This window comes from Schistosoma mansoni, chromosome 1 (genome assembly GCF_000237925.1).
Source record: "Schistosoma mansoni strain Puerto Rico chromosome 1, complete genome".
Classification (NCBI taxonomy): domain Eukaryota; kingdom Metazoa; phylum Platyhelminthes; class Trematoda; order Strigeidida; family Schistosomatidae; genus Schistosoma; species Schistosoma mansoni.
In genome coordinates, this window is record NC_031495.1 from 7408565 (window position 1) to 7426229 (window position 17665).

At 34.3% G+C, this 17665-nt stretch overlaps 1 protein-coding gene across 1 annotated transcript in view; it reads left to right on the forward strand.

The window, feature by feature from the left end:
* Positions 1 to 16185: 16185 nt before the first annotated feature.
* The window catches only part of Smp_124070 (venom allergen-like (VAL) 16 protein), a 25293-nt gene continuing 23813 nt past the window's right edge, over positions 16186 to 17665 (forward strand). Inside the window, exon 1 of the mRNA XM_018793123.1 lies at positions 16186 to 16270. Coding sequence (XP_018647667.1) covers positions 16224 to 16270 — 47 coding nt within the window. The 5' untranslated portion in view covers positions 16186 to 16223. The remainder of the gene's footprint in view (positions 16271 to 17665) is intronic.

Genomic DNA, 17665 nt, shown 5'->3' on the forward strand with positions numbered 1-17665 from the left:
AAGAGTCCCATAATAGGACGAAAACGGCCGTCCAGTGCTTCTAGGTTTTCTATGGTGGTCTAGCTTCAATTGACTCATGATTTCAGCTATAATATAAGTATTTACATCTCATATTACAAAAAAAAAGAAAAAAAGTTTTCTAAACAGAAGGTTAGTAACTATCAACCTATTTTATTGGTTAAAATGATTATTCTAGAACATTTGAAGTATTAATTTTTGAAAAGCTGATTTTAGTCACGCAACTATTTCAAACCATTGACATTGGCATGATTTTAAATGTTTATTCAAGTGGATTAAACTTTTGATTAATTTCTCTTTTCTTTTTTTTAAAAAAAATAGGGAACAACTTTGATTTAAATGTCATGCAACTTTATTATTTCGAAATGAAATCTCTAATGAAAATTATATACTAACATATAATGCTTACTTAATAAATGGTTGGTAAAATGATACAAGTTAGTCATTGAATAGTAAATATTGAGGATAATCTAATTCATGAAATTGTGATAGTTCGAGTTCAGTTAGGTAGATGTTTTGATTGAGAACATGAACCAATTGATGTTAGACCACCATTGAAAACCTGGAAGTATTGGATGGCTGTTTTGTCCCGATCCCGCACGCGAGTCTCAAACCGAGGACCTTCTACTTGGTGCGCGAACGCTTAACCTATAGACGAGTGAGCCGTCATCTAATGGTGCTAAAGATAAACCTGATAATTACCATGTGCTCACTAGTGACTAGCTTTGTGAGGGAATTCTCGGAGTTCTAGTGAGAAGCTATGACCAATGGAGCTAATCTATGTCAGGTAGAGACAGGCGACTACCTCAGTATAATTGGAGATGGTCGCGCAATATCGTGGATTGGCTAAGGTCGGACATTAACATCGTTGGATACCTGCTCAGTGGTCTAGAGGTCAAGCTTTTGCGTGCGAGACCGGTGGCCCTGGGTTCGAATCACGCGTGCGTAATCGTGGATGCAAACTGCTGAGGAGTCCCATACTAGGACGAAACGGCCGTTCAGTGCTTTCGGGTTTTCCATGGTGGTCTAGCTTCAATTGACTCACGAATTCAACTATTAAATTACTGCAATCTCCACAAAATCTTCTTCTGAAAATAATAAAAAAAGAAGAGATGCATTTTGTCCCATAAAAACGAATAATGATTACATTCAATTCGTATTGTTTGTTTGAATATTCTGATTGATGTTCAGGACTGAAACTGGTCAGTCTCTTTTTGGCATATGTGTCAACAACTACCAACCAATCAAGCACAAGCTGTGGGTCATTTGTGGAGAAATTCGAATACTTCTCTTCCACTTGAAGTCTGTTCTGATTATGTTGTTCAGAAGAACCAAATCATCCAACTCAGAGAATAAACCTCGATCGAAATCATCCTTCCAAGTTACAAATCTTCACCATCCCAAAATAGCAATTTAACTGTGTAACTGTTAAGCCCGGATATTTAAGGTTCAATATGATCTCATCATACTTGAGAAATTAAGAACGACTGAACTACTGTAATACTACGAGTTCTTTAGCATAAATCGATGACATCAACTAGTGTACAATACTTCAAAACTTGGCCGCTAACATAAAAAAAACAAACAGAAAATGAATGATCAAAAATGGTTTTTTTGTGGAGATCGTGGAGGTCGTGGATGCGCATTACTGAGGAGTCCCACAATAGAACGAAACGACCGTCCAGTGCTTCCAGGCTTTCCCTGGTGGTCTAACTTCAATTGACTCACGCTTTCAACCATAAGAAAATGAATTGTAACAAAACATGGTATTCAAAGTAGAATGGTAATGACAACCAATCATAAACAGATGAAGGTAAGGTGGAAAAATTGAATTCGAATAAAATAAATCTGTAGTTATTATATCTAATAAGAATATAAGAATAATTAATGAAATTTGAGTAGTCTTATGATTGGTTTATCTAAACTAAATGAAATCAAATTGAATGAACATTGAATAATTAATTTGGATTTCTATCTTAATTTGTATCATTTAAATTGATAGAATAATATAACGCCTAATTTTCTTCTTTCCATATATGAATCAAATAGACTCAAATTGATTGTTCCATATTTTATTTTGTTAGTTATTGTCATATCATATGAATAATTAATAAGTTGGTAATAGATTAACTTGACTTAGTTCCATGTGTTATGATGTTCTATACTGATCTATAATAAACTTACTTACTTACGTCGGTTACTTTTCGTGGAGGAACATAGGCCGTACACCAGCATTCTCCATCCAACTCTGTCCTGGGAAATCCTTTCCAGTTCTTTCCAGTTGTTATTCATTCTTTTCATATCTGCGTAATGTGTTCTTTGGCCTTTCTTTTTTCCGCTCCCCTTCCGGATTCCAAGTTAGGGATTGCCTTGTAATGCACATTGGTGATTTCCTTAATGTATGTCCGATCCACTTCCAACGTCTTTTCCTAATTTCATCTTCAGCTGGAAGCTGGTTTGTCCTCTCCCATAAAACGCTGCTGCTGATAGTATCCGGCCAGTGAATGTTGAGTATTTTCAATAAACAAATGTTTATAAATACTTGTACCTTCTTGACGATGGATGTAGTAGTTCTCCAAGTTTCAGCTCCATACAGTAGAACTGACTATCTTGACGTTCGTATTGAAGATTCTGACTTTGAAATTAGTTGAGAGTTGTTTTGAGTTCCATATGTTCTTCAATTGTAGAAATGCTGTCCTTGCTTTGCTAATCCTTGCGTTTACATCTGCATCCGATCCTCCTTGTTTATCAATGATACTTCCCAGGTACGTGAGTGTTTCCACATCTTCCAGAATTTCGCCATCAAGTGTGGTTGGGTTGGTGTTCTCCGTGTTGTACTTGAGAATCTTGCTTTTTCTTTTGTGTATGTTGAGACCTATTGCCGCAGCGGCTGCTGCTACACTTTCTGTTTTCGTCTGTATTTCTTCGTATGAATGAGATAGGAGGGCTAGGTCTAGTCATATTTTTTTCTACTAAAATTTTTTGCTTTTATTAGTTTTAGGTTATATTCTAAATTAAAAAATACAGTTTATCATTAAGCGTTTGCTTGCGAGACCAAAGGTTATCGGTTTGAATCCTGCGTGCGGGATCATGTATGCGCACTGCCGAGGAGTCCTGTACTACGAAGAAATGGCCACCCAGTGCTTCCAGGTTTTTGATGATGGTCTAATATTGATCGATTCATGATCTGAATGAAAAAAATGAGATTATTATTATTCAGTTTAGTATAATCTGCCCAAGTAAAATATCTCTAGGAACTGTCCAATGGGAATAGACTTTCTCTCTCTCTCTCCCTCTACATATATATATATATATATATATATATATATATATTGCTTTCAAAGGTCAATAACAATAGATAATGACAAAACAGTAGATTAATGGCTTAGATATCCGGCTTTCAACCATCATGTAATAAGTACACACCCAACTGGACCTACATGAGTTTGAATGATGACAATAGCTCTTACAAAAAAAGGTGTGTCATTCTATCGAGTACATAAACCTAGACTAATTGAGTTACATTGTTAGATATTAGAAGAGATTTTCTTTATGTTGAATTACATTTCCACAATAAACAAATATAGATTTCTAAGGCCATGGTAACAATAATGATAAGACGTACTTCTTTTGTACGCATAGTTCTGGTTTGAGCTCATGGATGGTAAGAGCTTCGGCTATTTTTAGGAGTTTGATATAGGTTTGATTATTAGCCTCAATTTTATGTATGATTATTCTCCAACAAATTAAATTTAGTGAAAAATACAGATTTAAAAATCATTAGTAAGAAATTCTTTTTGCTAATGATAAGTTTGATGCTTGATAGCTTGTTAGTGACTAACTAAATCCTTTCTACCGCCTTAGAATACTTGTAAACTTGAACCTGAAAGGCAGAGGAAAGAGCAAAATACGATTAGGAGCTTTACATAAAGGTGAATCTATGTGGGGTAAATCGAGCATCTTTATGGAATACTAGATGATTCCAATCTTCCAGTAACTTCTGGGAACATACTAAATAAAGTAGTAATTATACAGTCAGAACGTGACACGAAATTCCCTATTTTTCAAGATCCTTTTGAAAAGCTCAGTGGTCTAGAGGTTAAAGCTATGCGCATGAGACTGATAGTCCTGGGTTCGAGCCTAGCGTGCGGGATCGTAGATGCACAGCGTTGAGGCGTCTCATACTAGGATGAAATGGACGTCCATAGTTTCCAGAGCCTCAATGGTTTTATGTTATTAGATCGATTCACGATTTCAACGGAATTCAATAATCTCAATAACCCCATAATGATATTGAATTTATGTTGACCGAAAATTGACATACCAATCGGTGGTTTATATGATGTAGTATCACATGGTGGAATTAATCTTAACACTCGGTTACAATCGAATATATTTAAATGTAAATTTCACGAGTAAAATTTTTAATAGTTTGCATCATTATTATTCAGTTTTAAATATCTGATAGACTGAGGTAAATATATATTTAGTGAAAGGAGTATATCCATTAGGAAATGTCTATATCCACAAATATGGATTTCCTTAAATGAAAGTCGTTGAAGAACCCCTATGGAATCAAACTGTTTAATCACTGCACATCTGTGTTAAACTAACCACTGGCGCTTTAGAATACTTTCTGGCTACAAAATTCAGGGAAACACTAATAAATGGCGTTCAAGAGACCAATGTATTGAAAGATTTGTTACGCACCAATTATCTACTGAATTATTTGTCAGTAGTTCAAAATTTTGCGTCTCAATTTTTAGAATTAATGGTCCATGAATCTTGAAAACTGATATTTGCAGATACTGTTTGATATTCTGAAATAAAGGAATGAATGAAAACTGTGAATTTAAGCCATGATAAATGTTTTAAAACTTGGCCGCCAGGTTTCTATTCTTATGGTTTCAGAGTTGTCTGAACTATTCTAATATTGTCACAGTGATTAATGCTGCAGCGCTGGAGTTTTAAATACGTTTTAAACTCATCGCCATCTGTGGGTCTATCACTGAAGACACTACCTTGAATTGTGAACGTTATCCAACTCTTTTTTGGGTTCAGTAGCACAAACATACCATTATATGTTTATGTTTAATGTTTATTTCCTGTTTTACCTACAACGAGACAAGAGATCATTCATTTTTCAATCGAATAAGAAGGTTGTGTATGAGATTTGTACTGATAATCAGTTCTAAGTAGCGTTTTGTTGTTTGGTATCTTCATCCTAACTTTTCCCAAAATTTATATGCATCAAAAAGACTTGTTTGTTTTTCGTGCTTCTATTAGTTTCAGAATGAAACACTTTCTTAACTCGTAACATGGTATTTATATGGTGAATGATAAACTTGGCATTTCTTCGATGATACGTAACCATTTGGGAGCATACTAATTTATGAGTTAATATTTGAGAAAGCATAGTTATTTGTTCTGAAAAGAGTATGGATCGTTAAAATGAACGTGGAGTTACTTTGAAAATATCGAAGTAATTTGACAACCATAAAATACCGATATGAAAAGTGTGATTGAGATTCCAAAGATATAATACCGATTTCTTAGTAATATAAATCCTTTACTTGGCTATTAAGGTAATCAGAAGGACATATTTGTCAACATTATGCTATTTTAAATACTACAAAAATTGTATTATTTCACTGTTGAGAAGTGTTATTGTTATGGGTGAAGGCTAATAGTGAAAATCAACAAATCAGAATTTTGCTTTTCATTTTTCAGCTGTTTGAATTTTATTTTGTTTACAGACTAACGTCCTAAGCTGATACATTTTGAATAACAAGATTAACCCCGAATTAGCGTGGAGCTAATCTTGACTCTTATTGGCCCTCCGGTTTCTTGTGCCATCTTCTACCCCTAATCTTGAGTAAAAAACACAACAGCCAAGCTTTTACTATTATATTGAAAGCTTCAAACAAATTTATCTCGCTCAATAATTGCTATTCATGAAATATAAGAGTACAACGTCCTTCGAATTAGAAATCATTCTTCATACACAATTAAGCCATCTTGCAGTGAATGGAGTGGATGGTTCTCACTTAACTAACAGTAATTGAGGAGTAATAAAACGCATAACGATAGCTAAGAGATCTAACAGAAGCTTAAAATAAAAGAAACTTAAAAACCATAATAGTTCAGTCATTCAACAATGATACAATAAAAAATATAAACCATGACGATCTGTAAAACAGTCCCAAAAGTTTCCATGCCACCAATAATCGCTCTGTTATAACACGAATCTATAAAATAATTATAAAACATACCATTTTTGATTACGTTTTTTTCGTTATAGTGAAGATACCACCAGTATTGTAGTTTGACAACACTTTACTAGTAACACCATCTATAATCCAATCGCGCCTACCCAGTAAAATCAAAAGTCAAAAGCGAGGAGGTTGGAAGATATATTTGATGAGTTATCAATATATCAAGAAGTGACTGATCTAATCTGGCTAATGATCGTAGGAGATGTTTCCCACGCCGTTCTGAAACGTGAACTGGTGAGGATGCATGACCGAGCGCCTTCAGCTAAATGAGTCCACTAGGACTAATGTGGTCAGCATCCAATGTCGAACACTTACAGAGCTATTGATTTTGGGGATTTATATACAGCTACGATAGAATGTATTATAATAAAGTGTAAACTATACGTTTCTTGATTTCTATAAAGATAAATGTAATGGAAATATAGACAATGTTTTGAGTCTGAAAAGAGTCATAAATGGGTTTTTTAAGTGAATCATATCTATATGGTATTACCTCATACAGCTGCTTCAATAAACCTTTTATAAATGAGTAAAGACAGTCAAATTAATTATCAAAACTTATGTAACTCAAACTTCGTGGATTGGTTGAAGTTAGACAATAACACCGTTGGATACTGGCTCAGTGGTCTATCGGTTAAAAGCTCTGGCGCGAGACTGATAGGTCCTGGGTTCAAATCTCGCGGGTGCGGGATTGTGGATGCGTACTGCTGAGGAGTCCTATAACAGAACGAAACGGCCGTCCAGTGCTTCCAGGTTTTTCATGGTGGTCTAGCTTCAATTGACTCATGATTTCAACTATGGAAATTATGTAACATTATTTAGGTAATTAGTATTAATCTGATATTGTTTCTTGAGTTTTTCACTGAAACACCACAAGACTGGAATGCAAATTTATGATTAATTTTTTAAAAACTAAATATGATTCACATACCTGAATAAAATAATCCGTGAAAATATCTTTGTTTTACTGCAGTTCATTAAAATTGAAGACTGAACTGTAATATCAAATCTTTGTATTTTCATTCATGATTAAGCAACGATTCACTTATATTGGTGACTATACTGAAATATTGATAGTTCGTGCTATTTCTATCTTTACACTCATATTTTAGTTCAGTATTTCCTATACAAGATATTGACTTGAATGGTAACATTATCTCTAATGTATATGCTACGTTTGAAAAGATTACGATATCAACTATAATCGGCAAGCGGAACGAAGGATCAGTAATACGACAACAGGACAAGATAAACTATTCAATACATCCCAGCCCATGCTGACTGGAGAGAGAAAACCAAATTTAGCCGAGGGAAATGTTTATCCTACAAGCAGTTGGAAGCAGAAACAACATGCACGCAACTCAGGCGTATATATACTTACTTACTTATGCCTGTTACTCCCAATGGAGCATAGACCGTCGACCAGCATTCTCCAACCCACTCTGTCCCGGGCCTTCCTTTCTAATTCTATCTAAATTTCGTTCATTCTTCTCATATCTGTCTTCATTTCTCGGTTTAATGTGTTCTCTGGTCTTCCTCTTTTCATTTGGCCTTCAGGATTCCATGTGAGGGCCTGCCTTGTGACGCAGTTGAGTGATTTCCTCAATATGTGTCCTATCCATTTCCAGCGCTTCTTCCTGATTTCTTCCTCCTCTGGAATCAAAAGTATATATACAGTACAAAAATGTCCTTGGGAAACGTTACAAAGTAGCGTACTCATAGAGAAAACGAACAAACGACATTTAGGGTCCTTCCAAATGGGAAATGAAACCTAGAGGTAAAAGTGGGCGATTTTGCCACGAAAATGAGAAATTCATATTTTCAAAATAAGATTACAAAAGTCTAGTATCCCTAACAGTATATTAGTGTATTTTAATATACAGTGTGTTTGGAATACAAATCAAACCAATCCAAACTTTGTATAAAATGAACTGTATATTCTAAAATGAAACTATTTATAAAGATCTGTAATTCTTCACTCTGCATTACAAAGATGTTTTTCCTAGTAAATTACAGCAGCATAAACTGATTATGATAAGAATAATAAAACAGAATGGATATATCAAAATATGCAAAATTTCCACTACTGAATAAACTTGACGATAAAGATGTAGTGTCACAGAGTGTAGTAAACGAGAATATAGGAGGGGATAAGCAGATATATGTGAATATAAAATTATGAAATCTCTTACTAAAATTTGAGATCCATACAGTAAACACTTCATTTGCAAAATGTCCATCGATTGTTTCAGACTTTATCGTTCCTTCATTTCCATACCAATCACTCTCTGTTCTTGTTCTCTTCTCTTCTATCTTTTTAAACTTCTTCATCCAAGTATTCTACTTTCAATTGTTAGTACATACTATTTACATCTATCGACATCTGTAGCACACACCACAAGAGGTGTTTCATGAATTTAACGTTATTTATAAAAACAAAATGAATCATAATTTCATTATTCTAGAACCTAGAAGCTGGACAAAGACTTATTGTTTTAAAAATAGTCTAGTTTAGATTTTGTTTTAAAGAGTATTGAAAGACAAGTAGACTGTAAATTCATTCTGTATTGTTTGTCTGGATAATTCCATTGATGTTTAAGACTACAATTGATCAGTTTCTTATTGAGATATGTGCATACTGTGCATATTGCCTAGATATTACCTTCAGTTATAAGCATTATAAGCAGAGATGGAATCCAGGATGCGAGTTTCGTTCCATTTGTGACTCGTCAGCTGGATGTACCCATATTCCAGAGTTGATGTTCACTCCAGGATTCGACTGTAACTGGAAAGATATTTACTTTAGAAACATTGATTAGTGAAGTCAAGAGATTATTTCATAGTTGTGATTAAAAATTTTATCAATATCTATAAAGTTACTTCCTACTTATTTCTTTTATTAGTATTACTAACTACACAAATAAAAATGAGATCTCATTTCAGAAAAGGTATTAATTAATTGAAATTCCGTAGCTTTCTCTTTGACTTGAGGTTAAAATTTTATGTCATAAGACTGAACTATGGTTAAATCAATAGCTTTAGGAATACCATTTCGTTTATATTGTAGATAAGGATAGTTTTTTTCATTGGAAAACAAATGGAAATTCGTTAGTATTTGTTCTATACATGTGAACGGATCAATACATTAAGTACAAGACACTAACTATGTTAAACCATTAAAAGATTACATGATATAGGTTGATACAATCTTTATTTGTTGACATTTGTTTATGTAAGAAGTACTATTCGTGCTGCTCTACAAAATCTTTTAGATGGGGCTATACGACGTTTACTAATACATGTCTTTATGATCTTAGGCGATCTAATTAATCAGTGTAATAAATATTCAGTAAGAAGAGTTTAAAATGTCTATCTTTACAGTATCATTAACTTGTTAGCACTCAATTCTGCATTGTCTTGATTGATAACAATGAGTTTGTATGTAAAAAATTGAACATCTGTAAGTGAAGTATGGCTTTAAAACAAATTTATCTATGTAAAACTGTTATATGGGATATCTACTCAAAGTTTAGGAAACGACCTAATAAGAAATTGTACTTTAAATCGTTACTTGATCACTGCTTTGATACTAGAGTTTTTATTACCATGTGGGCGAGACTAAACTTTATGGACGAGCCAATCAGAAGCCTTTGTCGGTTTTCAAGGTCACGGCGCTAAGTTCGGTTCCTGATGCTTACGTATGATCGGTTTACAGCGGATTTTGGGGGAGACGTGATAATTTAGCGTCTACAAGAGAAGTGATCATTAAGATTTTGGCGCGAAATTCAATTATCCATTTGGATAAATAGAGTTTTGGCATTATAGCTGATGTCAGTTCGTGATGAAAACCCTAAGTATAATTCCTAACCTTAACCATGGACTGTAAATCATAATTTGAATTCTTCACACAGGTTTATAACCCTCATTTGGTCTTAGTTATTATGTTGACACTCTCAGGGTCACTCTAGCGTCGCTCAAAGGTCGTCCATAAATTATAGTCTCACCCTTAACCCTAAACCTTAACTCCAACCCTAACCCGTAAACCATACCAATATACCAACAACATTGAAGCTATGTGGTCGAGGCTAAAAGACTTTTTGAAACCTTATCATGGTTTCAGTGGTCGACTACTATGGAGGCATATGGATGAGTTCCTGTACCGTATGCACTATGATTTTAGAACTTCTGAACCTATATCTGACCTTCAGAAGTTTTCGAGCCATGTAAAAGAACAGGTCGTCCATAAAGTTTAGTCTCGCCAACATGTGATAGAGTATGTCTTCTATTTCTCCTGGTACTGTTATAAGATAAAGCTTGTGATTATCACCATCTGTACCCTGTAACTAGACACAACTCAACTCTTTTGCCTAGTAATACACATACAGATAGAAGGAATATAGCTTGATACATGTGACTGTGAAGTTAAACACAGGTGAGAAAGACTGATTTCGTCATCAAAACTCTAGGTTTCAAAATATGGTCTCCATACACTAAGTTACATACAGATATATGTTGAAGTAGTTAATAGCTAGAATGTTAAATAACCATAACTTAATACATTTGTTGGGTAGCTCAAATCTGACAAACTGACGAAACAACAGGGTTATGATAAAAATGTCATAATTTGATCTTATAACGTATTCATCGCAGGAGCTGTCGATTACATATTTGATTTCTGCTATGAGAGATCCTAAAGTGAGATTAATCCGTAGTTTGAGGCGTGTCGACAGATGTATGGATTTATTGGTTAGACCCATTCATAGTCTTTGATATGATATTTTGGGTCTCATTGAGAATCAACACTTAAGAATGCTAGTTTTGTAGAACCAAATTGGTGCAGACTAAAAGCTGAAAGTTGTGATTTGAATATATTCTTTTCTTGACCAGTTGTGAAATTTATGGGAAATTGCATATTTCCTAGAAAACCCAATTTGAACAGTTTTCTACAGGTCGACAGGTTAATATACACTATTTTTGAGCTAATTACAATTAAATTATTTAATATATGATACGAGAAATTAATAATGATGTTATATCTAGAGCCTAGATCCTCAAAACTGCCAGGTATTTATAGATTTTAGTAAGAACAAAACCATCACTATAGTCCTCCAATCCGCATACTGGGAGTTATTATCACTTGTCCAATAGGGAAGCTACACGTAGAGATTCTGAAATATTCTTCCACAAAATGATTGAATGGAATATCTTCGGCTCTTTCTGAGCTTCTTAGAGCTTCCTCAAGTTCATCCGTGGGCCGTTCTCACACCTCCTCTCTTTAAAGTCTATTGTGTAAGACGTTTACCTCGGGTCCACCTGAAACGTGGTTACCATATTCCTCTTGCGGTTCATTACCCTTGAAGGTTGCGCCACTTTGCCCTTCCGTCTTTCACTTTTTCTACGTTCGTTCTCCTTAGGGCTTTTTCGAGATGAATCCACAAGCATTTGAAATGGGAGTCGGCTTTGTGTGACCAATGTTCGGCCATCTCCTTGAATTTGATTTATGTGTCTTATACACGTTCCGACATTTCTCCGGATTAGCTACAATATATTTCCGACCCGACGTTCTACAACACCCGGTTCCCTCTTTCTATTACTTTGATACGACTTGATAAGTACCCTTTCGCCCACCTGGAAGCTGCGAGTGACCGCACGATGCTCATTCGTAGGTTTATTTGTCTTGATGGGCAGTAATATACTCTAAAAGACTGTTAGAAGTTTTCTTCCGAACATTCACCCAGCTGGGGGACTTTCCTCCTGGCAATGCCGGGTTGGGGGTAACTTTGTAAGACATTAAGAATTTACCAATCACTCCTTCTTCTTTGACTAAAGCTCTTTTTATCGTAACAACGGATCTTTCTGTTTGGCTATTCGACTGAGGATGGTACGGCATTTTTACTTCAATACCGTTTAAAAGCAGATGACATATACTGAGTGCCGTTGTCAGTCACCAAGATTTCTGGAGCCCCAGAACAAGCAAACAATCCTGACAATCTTCCTATTGTACTCTCTGACGTTGTTTTCGGCTTCTTAGAGCTTCCTCAACCTCACCCGTAGGCTGTCCTCACAATTGCATAATAAGTTTATAGGCGAAGATTACAGAAAATGATTAGAATCTGAAGTGAAATAATAAATGCAAATAAACAATATAGGGTTATAGAAACCATTAAAAAGGGGAAGGCTATTTTGTTCTAGCACAGAGTGTGTCATATGAATAAATGTATATTCATTTCACACAAAAATGAATGGACGAAATCTTAAAACTAGATATAAAATAGCATGATGTTAATTACCACCTGAAGACTGATCAAAAGAGTCAATAAGATGATCCATAATCAGAGGATCCTTTTGACCTTATTCGTTAAGAAAAAGGTCGAAATATACAAGATAATGATATCACGCTATTTTTATTTAAATTAATTGTCAAAGTTTGAGAAAAATGTGACTTACATTATACACATTTATACACCAAACTGCAAACCTTGTTTTTACGTAACTAATCGTAGTAACGGACACGTGTAAACTTAAAGCAAGTGGAATGTGTGAGAAAAAACACTTGACTATCAAACCTAATCAGAAAATAAACTTGAGATTTATAATAATCTATATGTTAGCTATAATTACCAAATAAGTAGTAATATGGGTTTAGTAGTCCATTTGAAAAACAATAAAATTATCATTCCCTTAGTATTGTTTGCTTGAATCTTCTCATTGACGTTTAAGAATGCAATTGATCAGTCCGTAATTGGCATATGTGCATTCTGTGCGTATTGCCTCGATATAGCCTTATTTCATAAGTATTGTAAGCAAAGATGAATAGTGGCTAGCAGTGGGATGCAGGTACATCCAGCTGACGAGTCCAAAATAGGACGAAACGCGTGTCCTGGATTCCACTGCTAGCCATTATCCATCTTTGCTTACAATAAAATTATCAGTTCTGCGTTTCTATAGTTTTTGTAACTGAACTACTGACTATTATATCCATCAAACAAAATCGTAAGATTGAAAATCTTTTGAAACAACACTGTTTTGAAGTTTATCAGAACCATAAATTCATATAAATAAATGAGTGAAGCAAAAGAACATACTGAACACCTTGAAACGACTGTTATTAGAATGACAAGTTTGTCTGGAATGATCTGTTCAAAGATAGTTCATATCACTCAATGGGATCAGCCGGAAAACTATTGAAAACTATGGAATACCGAACAACTGTTTCATCCTTGCATGGGATTCTTCAGCATTGAGAACATATAACCTAATTAAGATTCAAACACAAGATTTTAAAATTTTGTAGTTATCAGATCAATTTTAACATATCCAAATGATAACAATAACAATTGACACATAGATTGAAGCTGAATTATTTGTTCTACTAAACTTTAATAGCCTAAATCTTGGTACTAAGGGAAGTATTCGTAAAAAAGCAGTTTTTGATAAGATTTTCTAACTGATTCAATGTTAGATTGTTTGTATATATAGTGTTTATGAAAGTCTCTAAACTATACAAGCTATTGAATAATTTAATAAAAAAACACTAGACAAGATCAAGTCGACTGGTCATTTCCTCGAAATCAGAAAGACTACCAGTTGAGCCGATTACAGTATTGAAATAAATACTTTTTTTCAGTAAAAAAAACTGGGAACAGATTTATTCAAATCCTTTAATTTTTATATGATTGAAAAGTTTCTCTGGTTTAAATTGATTTCATTGAAATCATGAACCGAATAATGTGAAATCACCTTTCTAAACATGAAAGCACTGGACGGCTACTTCCTCCTAGTATGAGATGACTCAGCAATGCGTATCCACGATTCTGCAAGCTGGATTCTGACCTGAGACCGTCGGTCTTGAGCGCGAACTTTTAACCTATAGACCACTGAGCCGGCATCTATTTGCGCCAATGTCCAACTTTAACCAATCCACCATGTCGTACAACCATATTCTATTTTCTTCAGTGAGTAAATACCTCACACTGCCTCTCTAGGACGAAATGGCCGTCCAATGTTTCAAGGTTTTTAGTGGTGGTCTAACACTGATCGGTTTATGATTTCAATGAAATTCAACAATCTCCACAACCTAAAACTAAAATTGATCTCAACTAACTTAGAAAATATCGATTTCACTAGGTAAGTTCATCGAGATTAACACTCTGTGAAAAAATGTGCTAATAAGCTGATTTTATGGGAAATACAGCTATGACAGCGATCAACTCAGTAAATTAAAGTGTACCACTCATCAGACATTTGTGTTCATTAAACAAGAGCTATGCATATAGTTATTTGTTCTTGTAATTAACTTTCGAATGTATCTTAAATAAGCAAAGATGGATAGTGGCTAGCAGTGGAATCCAGTTTGACGCGCTTGTCATCCTATTTGGAACTACTTAGCTGGATGTACCTGCGTCTCCGATTTGTTGATGTTCACTCTGTGACTCGAACCCAGTAACTTTCGCTTCAAACGCCATCGCGTTATCCACTCAGCTACTAAGTCCAGATAGCCACTTGCTTGTGCAATGAGGTGAAGTTTAAATTCACTTAGTATTGTTTGTTTTAATCCTCCCATTGATGTTTAGGACTATGACTGGTCAGTCTCTAATTGGCATATGTGCATAATGTGCGTATTGCCTCGATACAGCCTAAATTCACAAGCATTATAAGCAAAGATGGATAGTGGCTAGTAGTGGAATCCAGTTTGACGCGCGTTTCGTCCTATTTGTGATTCGTCAGCTGGATGTATCTGCATCTCAGAGTTGATGTTCACTCTGGGACTCGAACCCAGTAACTTTCGCTTCAAACGCCATCGCGTTATCCAATTAGCTACGGGGTCCTGATAGCCACTTGATTGTTCAACAAACAGTACTAAGTATCTTAAATAAGGCTCACAAAGGGACAAATTCAAATTTTTTGACGAATTTTTAATTTCACAAGTGGAAAGTCTAAGTATATTCGATAGTCCTCTTCTTAATGCATATCAACTTTTTAAATTTCCTCATAAGATTTCAATTCTTTTTCCTAAAAATCGTTAGTTAACTGAAGCTTTCATTTATGTTTTCGGTTTAAAATAGAGTACTAGTGGATTAGTGATTAAACTCAAGAATGAATATCTTAATGGATCTAATAGAAATTTACATTGTAATATTCTAAATGATTCGGATTTAGAATTATTAAAATCATAGTCATGGTAATTAAACCAATCATTGTATAGGTGTTCTGTCTTAAACAATCATTTTTTATCACTGTTGATATTTTACGTTCTATGTATTTCCAGGTAGTGGTTTGTATAACAAATCGGAACTCGCTTAACGGTCATTCTGTGAAACTTACACTTTGACTGACAACAGAATTTTGTCAGTAATAACTATTACTACTATGGGGGTTTTCAGAGATTGTTAGATTTCATAATTTGTACCTTAATGACTCACAAGTGATTAGTTTTTAGAGGTGATTTCAATAGTTCAAAAGCGAAGCTTTGACCAATGAAATTTATCCATGTCAGTTGTGAGATAGTTACATACTAACACGATCGAGAAACAGTTAAGAAACATTGTGACTCCAGACCATTTAAAAAAATCAAAATCATTGGGTGCCTGCTTATTAGTTTGAAAGTTCAACACTTATTGAGACGCCTGAATTTCTCAAGTTCAATCCCTTGTCCAGTCGTAGATCGGCACTTCTGAGGAGAACCATACTAGGATGTAACATTTATTTAGTAACATATAGTTTTGGTATGTATATAATGATCATAAATGGAAATGATTGGGGGATTATTTTAAAAAAGTCATGAAAATTGATTAGATATATATGTCCTAATATGTTGGTTGCCAGTTTATATGTCCGTATTCATTCTTTGAGAAAAATAATACAAATGTCCATAAGACAATAAAATGGTTATGTTTAAATAAGTTGACTTTTATAATATTATAACTAATCATGATAATAAATAAACTTAATAAGGAGGCTATACAGGCTCATAATGAGTAAGTTATACCAAGTCTTTTTTGTTGTTTAAAGTGTTGCGGTGGCTACTATTTGTAAAGTACAGTTAAATTTAACATCTCTCTCTCTCTCTTATTGATCTGGCTACTAAATATTGATTTAATTACTTGTTGTCAGGAAATAAGAACAGGTTTATTTCACAATTGGGATATAAATTAACTAATTCATTAATGTAGTTAGTCTTATCTAAAGGAGAAAAACAACGACAACAACAAACAGAAATTCTCAAAATCTAATCACAAATTAGCTAGATGAATAAGTAACAACTATTATTCAGTATAGGGGGGTTTGTGAAGATTTTAGTATATTCACAGTTGTAACCATGAGTTGATCTAAGTTAGGCTGCCATTTGAGTACCCGAAAGCATTTGACGGCCCATTCGTTCTCAGTAGTGCTCTATGACAATACTATAGTTTCCACAAATCCTCATACTGATAATAATCATGTGCTCATTAGTGACTAACTTTAAGATGTAACTCTTGTAGTTTTAGTGAGAAGCCATAACCAGTGTGGGTGTCGGACAGTTATCCACCTCAGACAACTGATGTTAGGTTGCGCAAGATCATGAATTAATTGAAATTGGATAGTAAAACTGTTGGATTCCAGCTCAGTGGTTTAGAGGCTGAGCGTTCGCATGTGAGGTTAAAGGTCCTGGGTTTGAGTCCCGCGAGTGTGATTGTGGATCTGCATGGCTGAGGAGTTCCATACTACGACGAAACGGCCGTCCAGTGTTACTAAGTTTTTAACGGTGGTCTTACTTAGATCTAATCTTAATTTCAACTATTCTACATTATTCAAGTTTTTTACTGAACCTATCCAAACTTTGAATATCTTATCATTGTATTATTCGATCAAACTAATCTATTTTCAGATTCCTATCAAGTATTTTGTTAATTTGTACATACAATAAGACGAACTTTATTTTGGTACAAATTCATTACTGTTTACTATTTAACGTTTATTTAATCCAGACAGTTAATAGTTAGACTGACTACAAGAAATAACTACGAAACGTTTATCTTTAAAACTAACAAACCAAAGTTATTTTGTGATGAATGAATTCAAGATCATTCTTCTTTCATCTGTTAAGGTTTTATTTTATGAAATAAATACTTGTATAGAATCCGTTATAGATTTCATCCCACATGAAGTTCATTTATCTTGGCTGATTATGGTTTTTAAGTAGTATATTGTACATTAGTGTAACTATGATATGAATAGTTCTTCTAAAAAATCCAAATTATATGGGGATATTAATTATTTTCTGACAGATTTCTTTAGCTTATTATGTTCTTTTTCGATATAAATTCAGTCATAATGAAAAAGGTTTAAACAATTATTGATAAGTAAACAGAGATGGATAGTGGCTAGCAGTG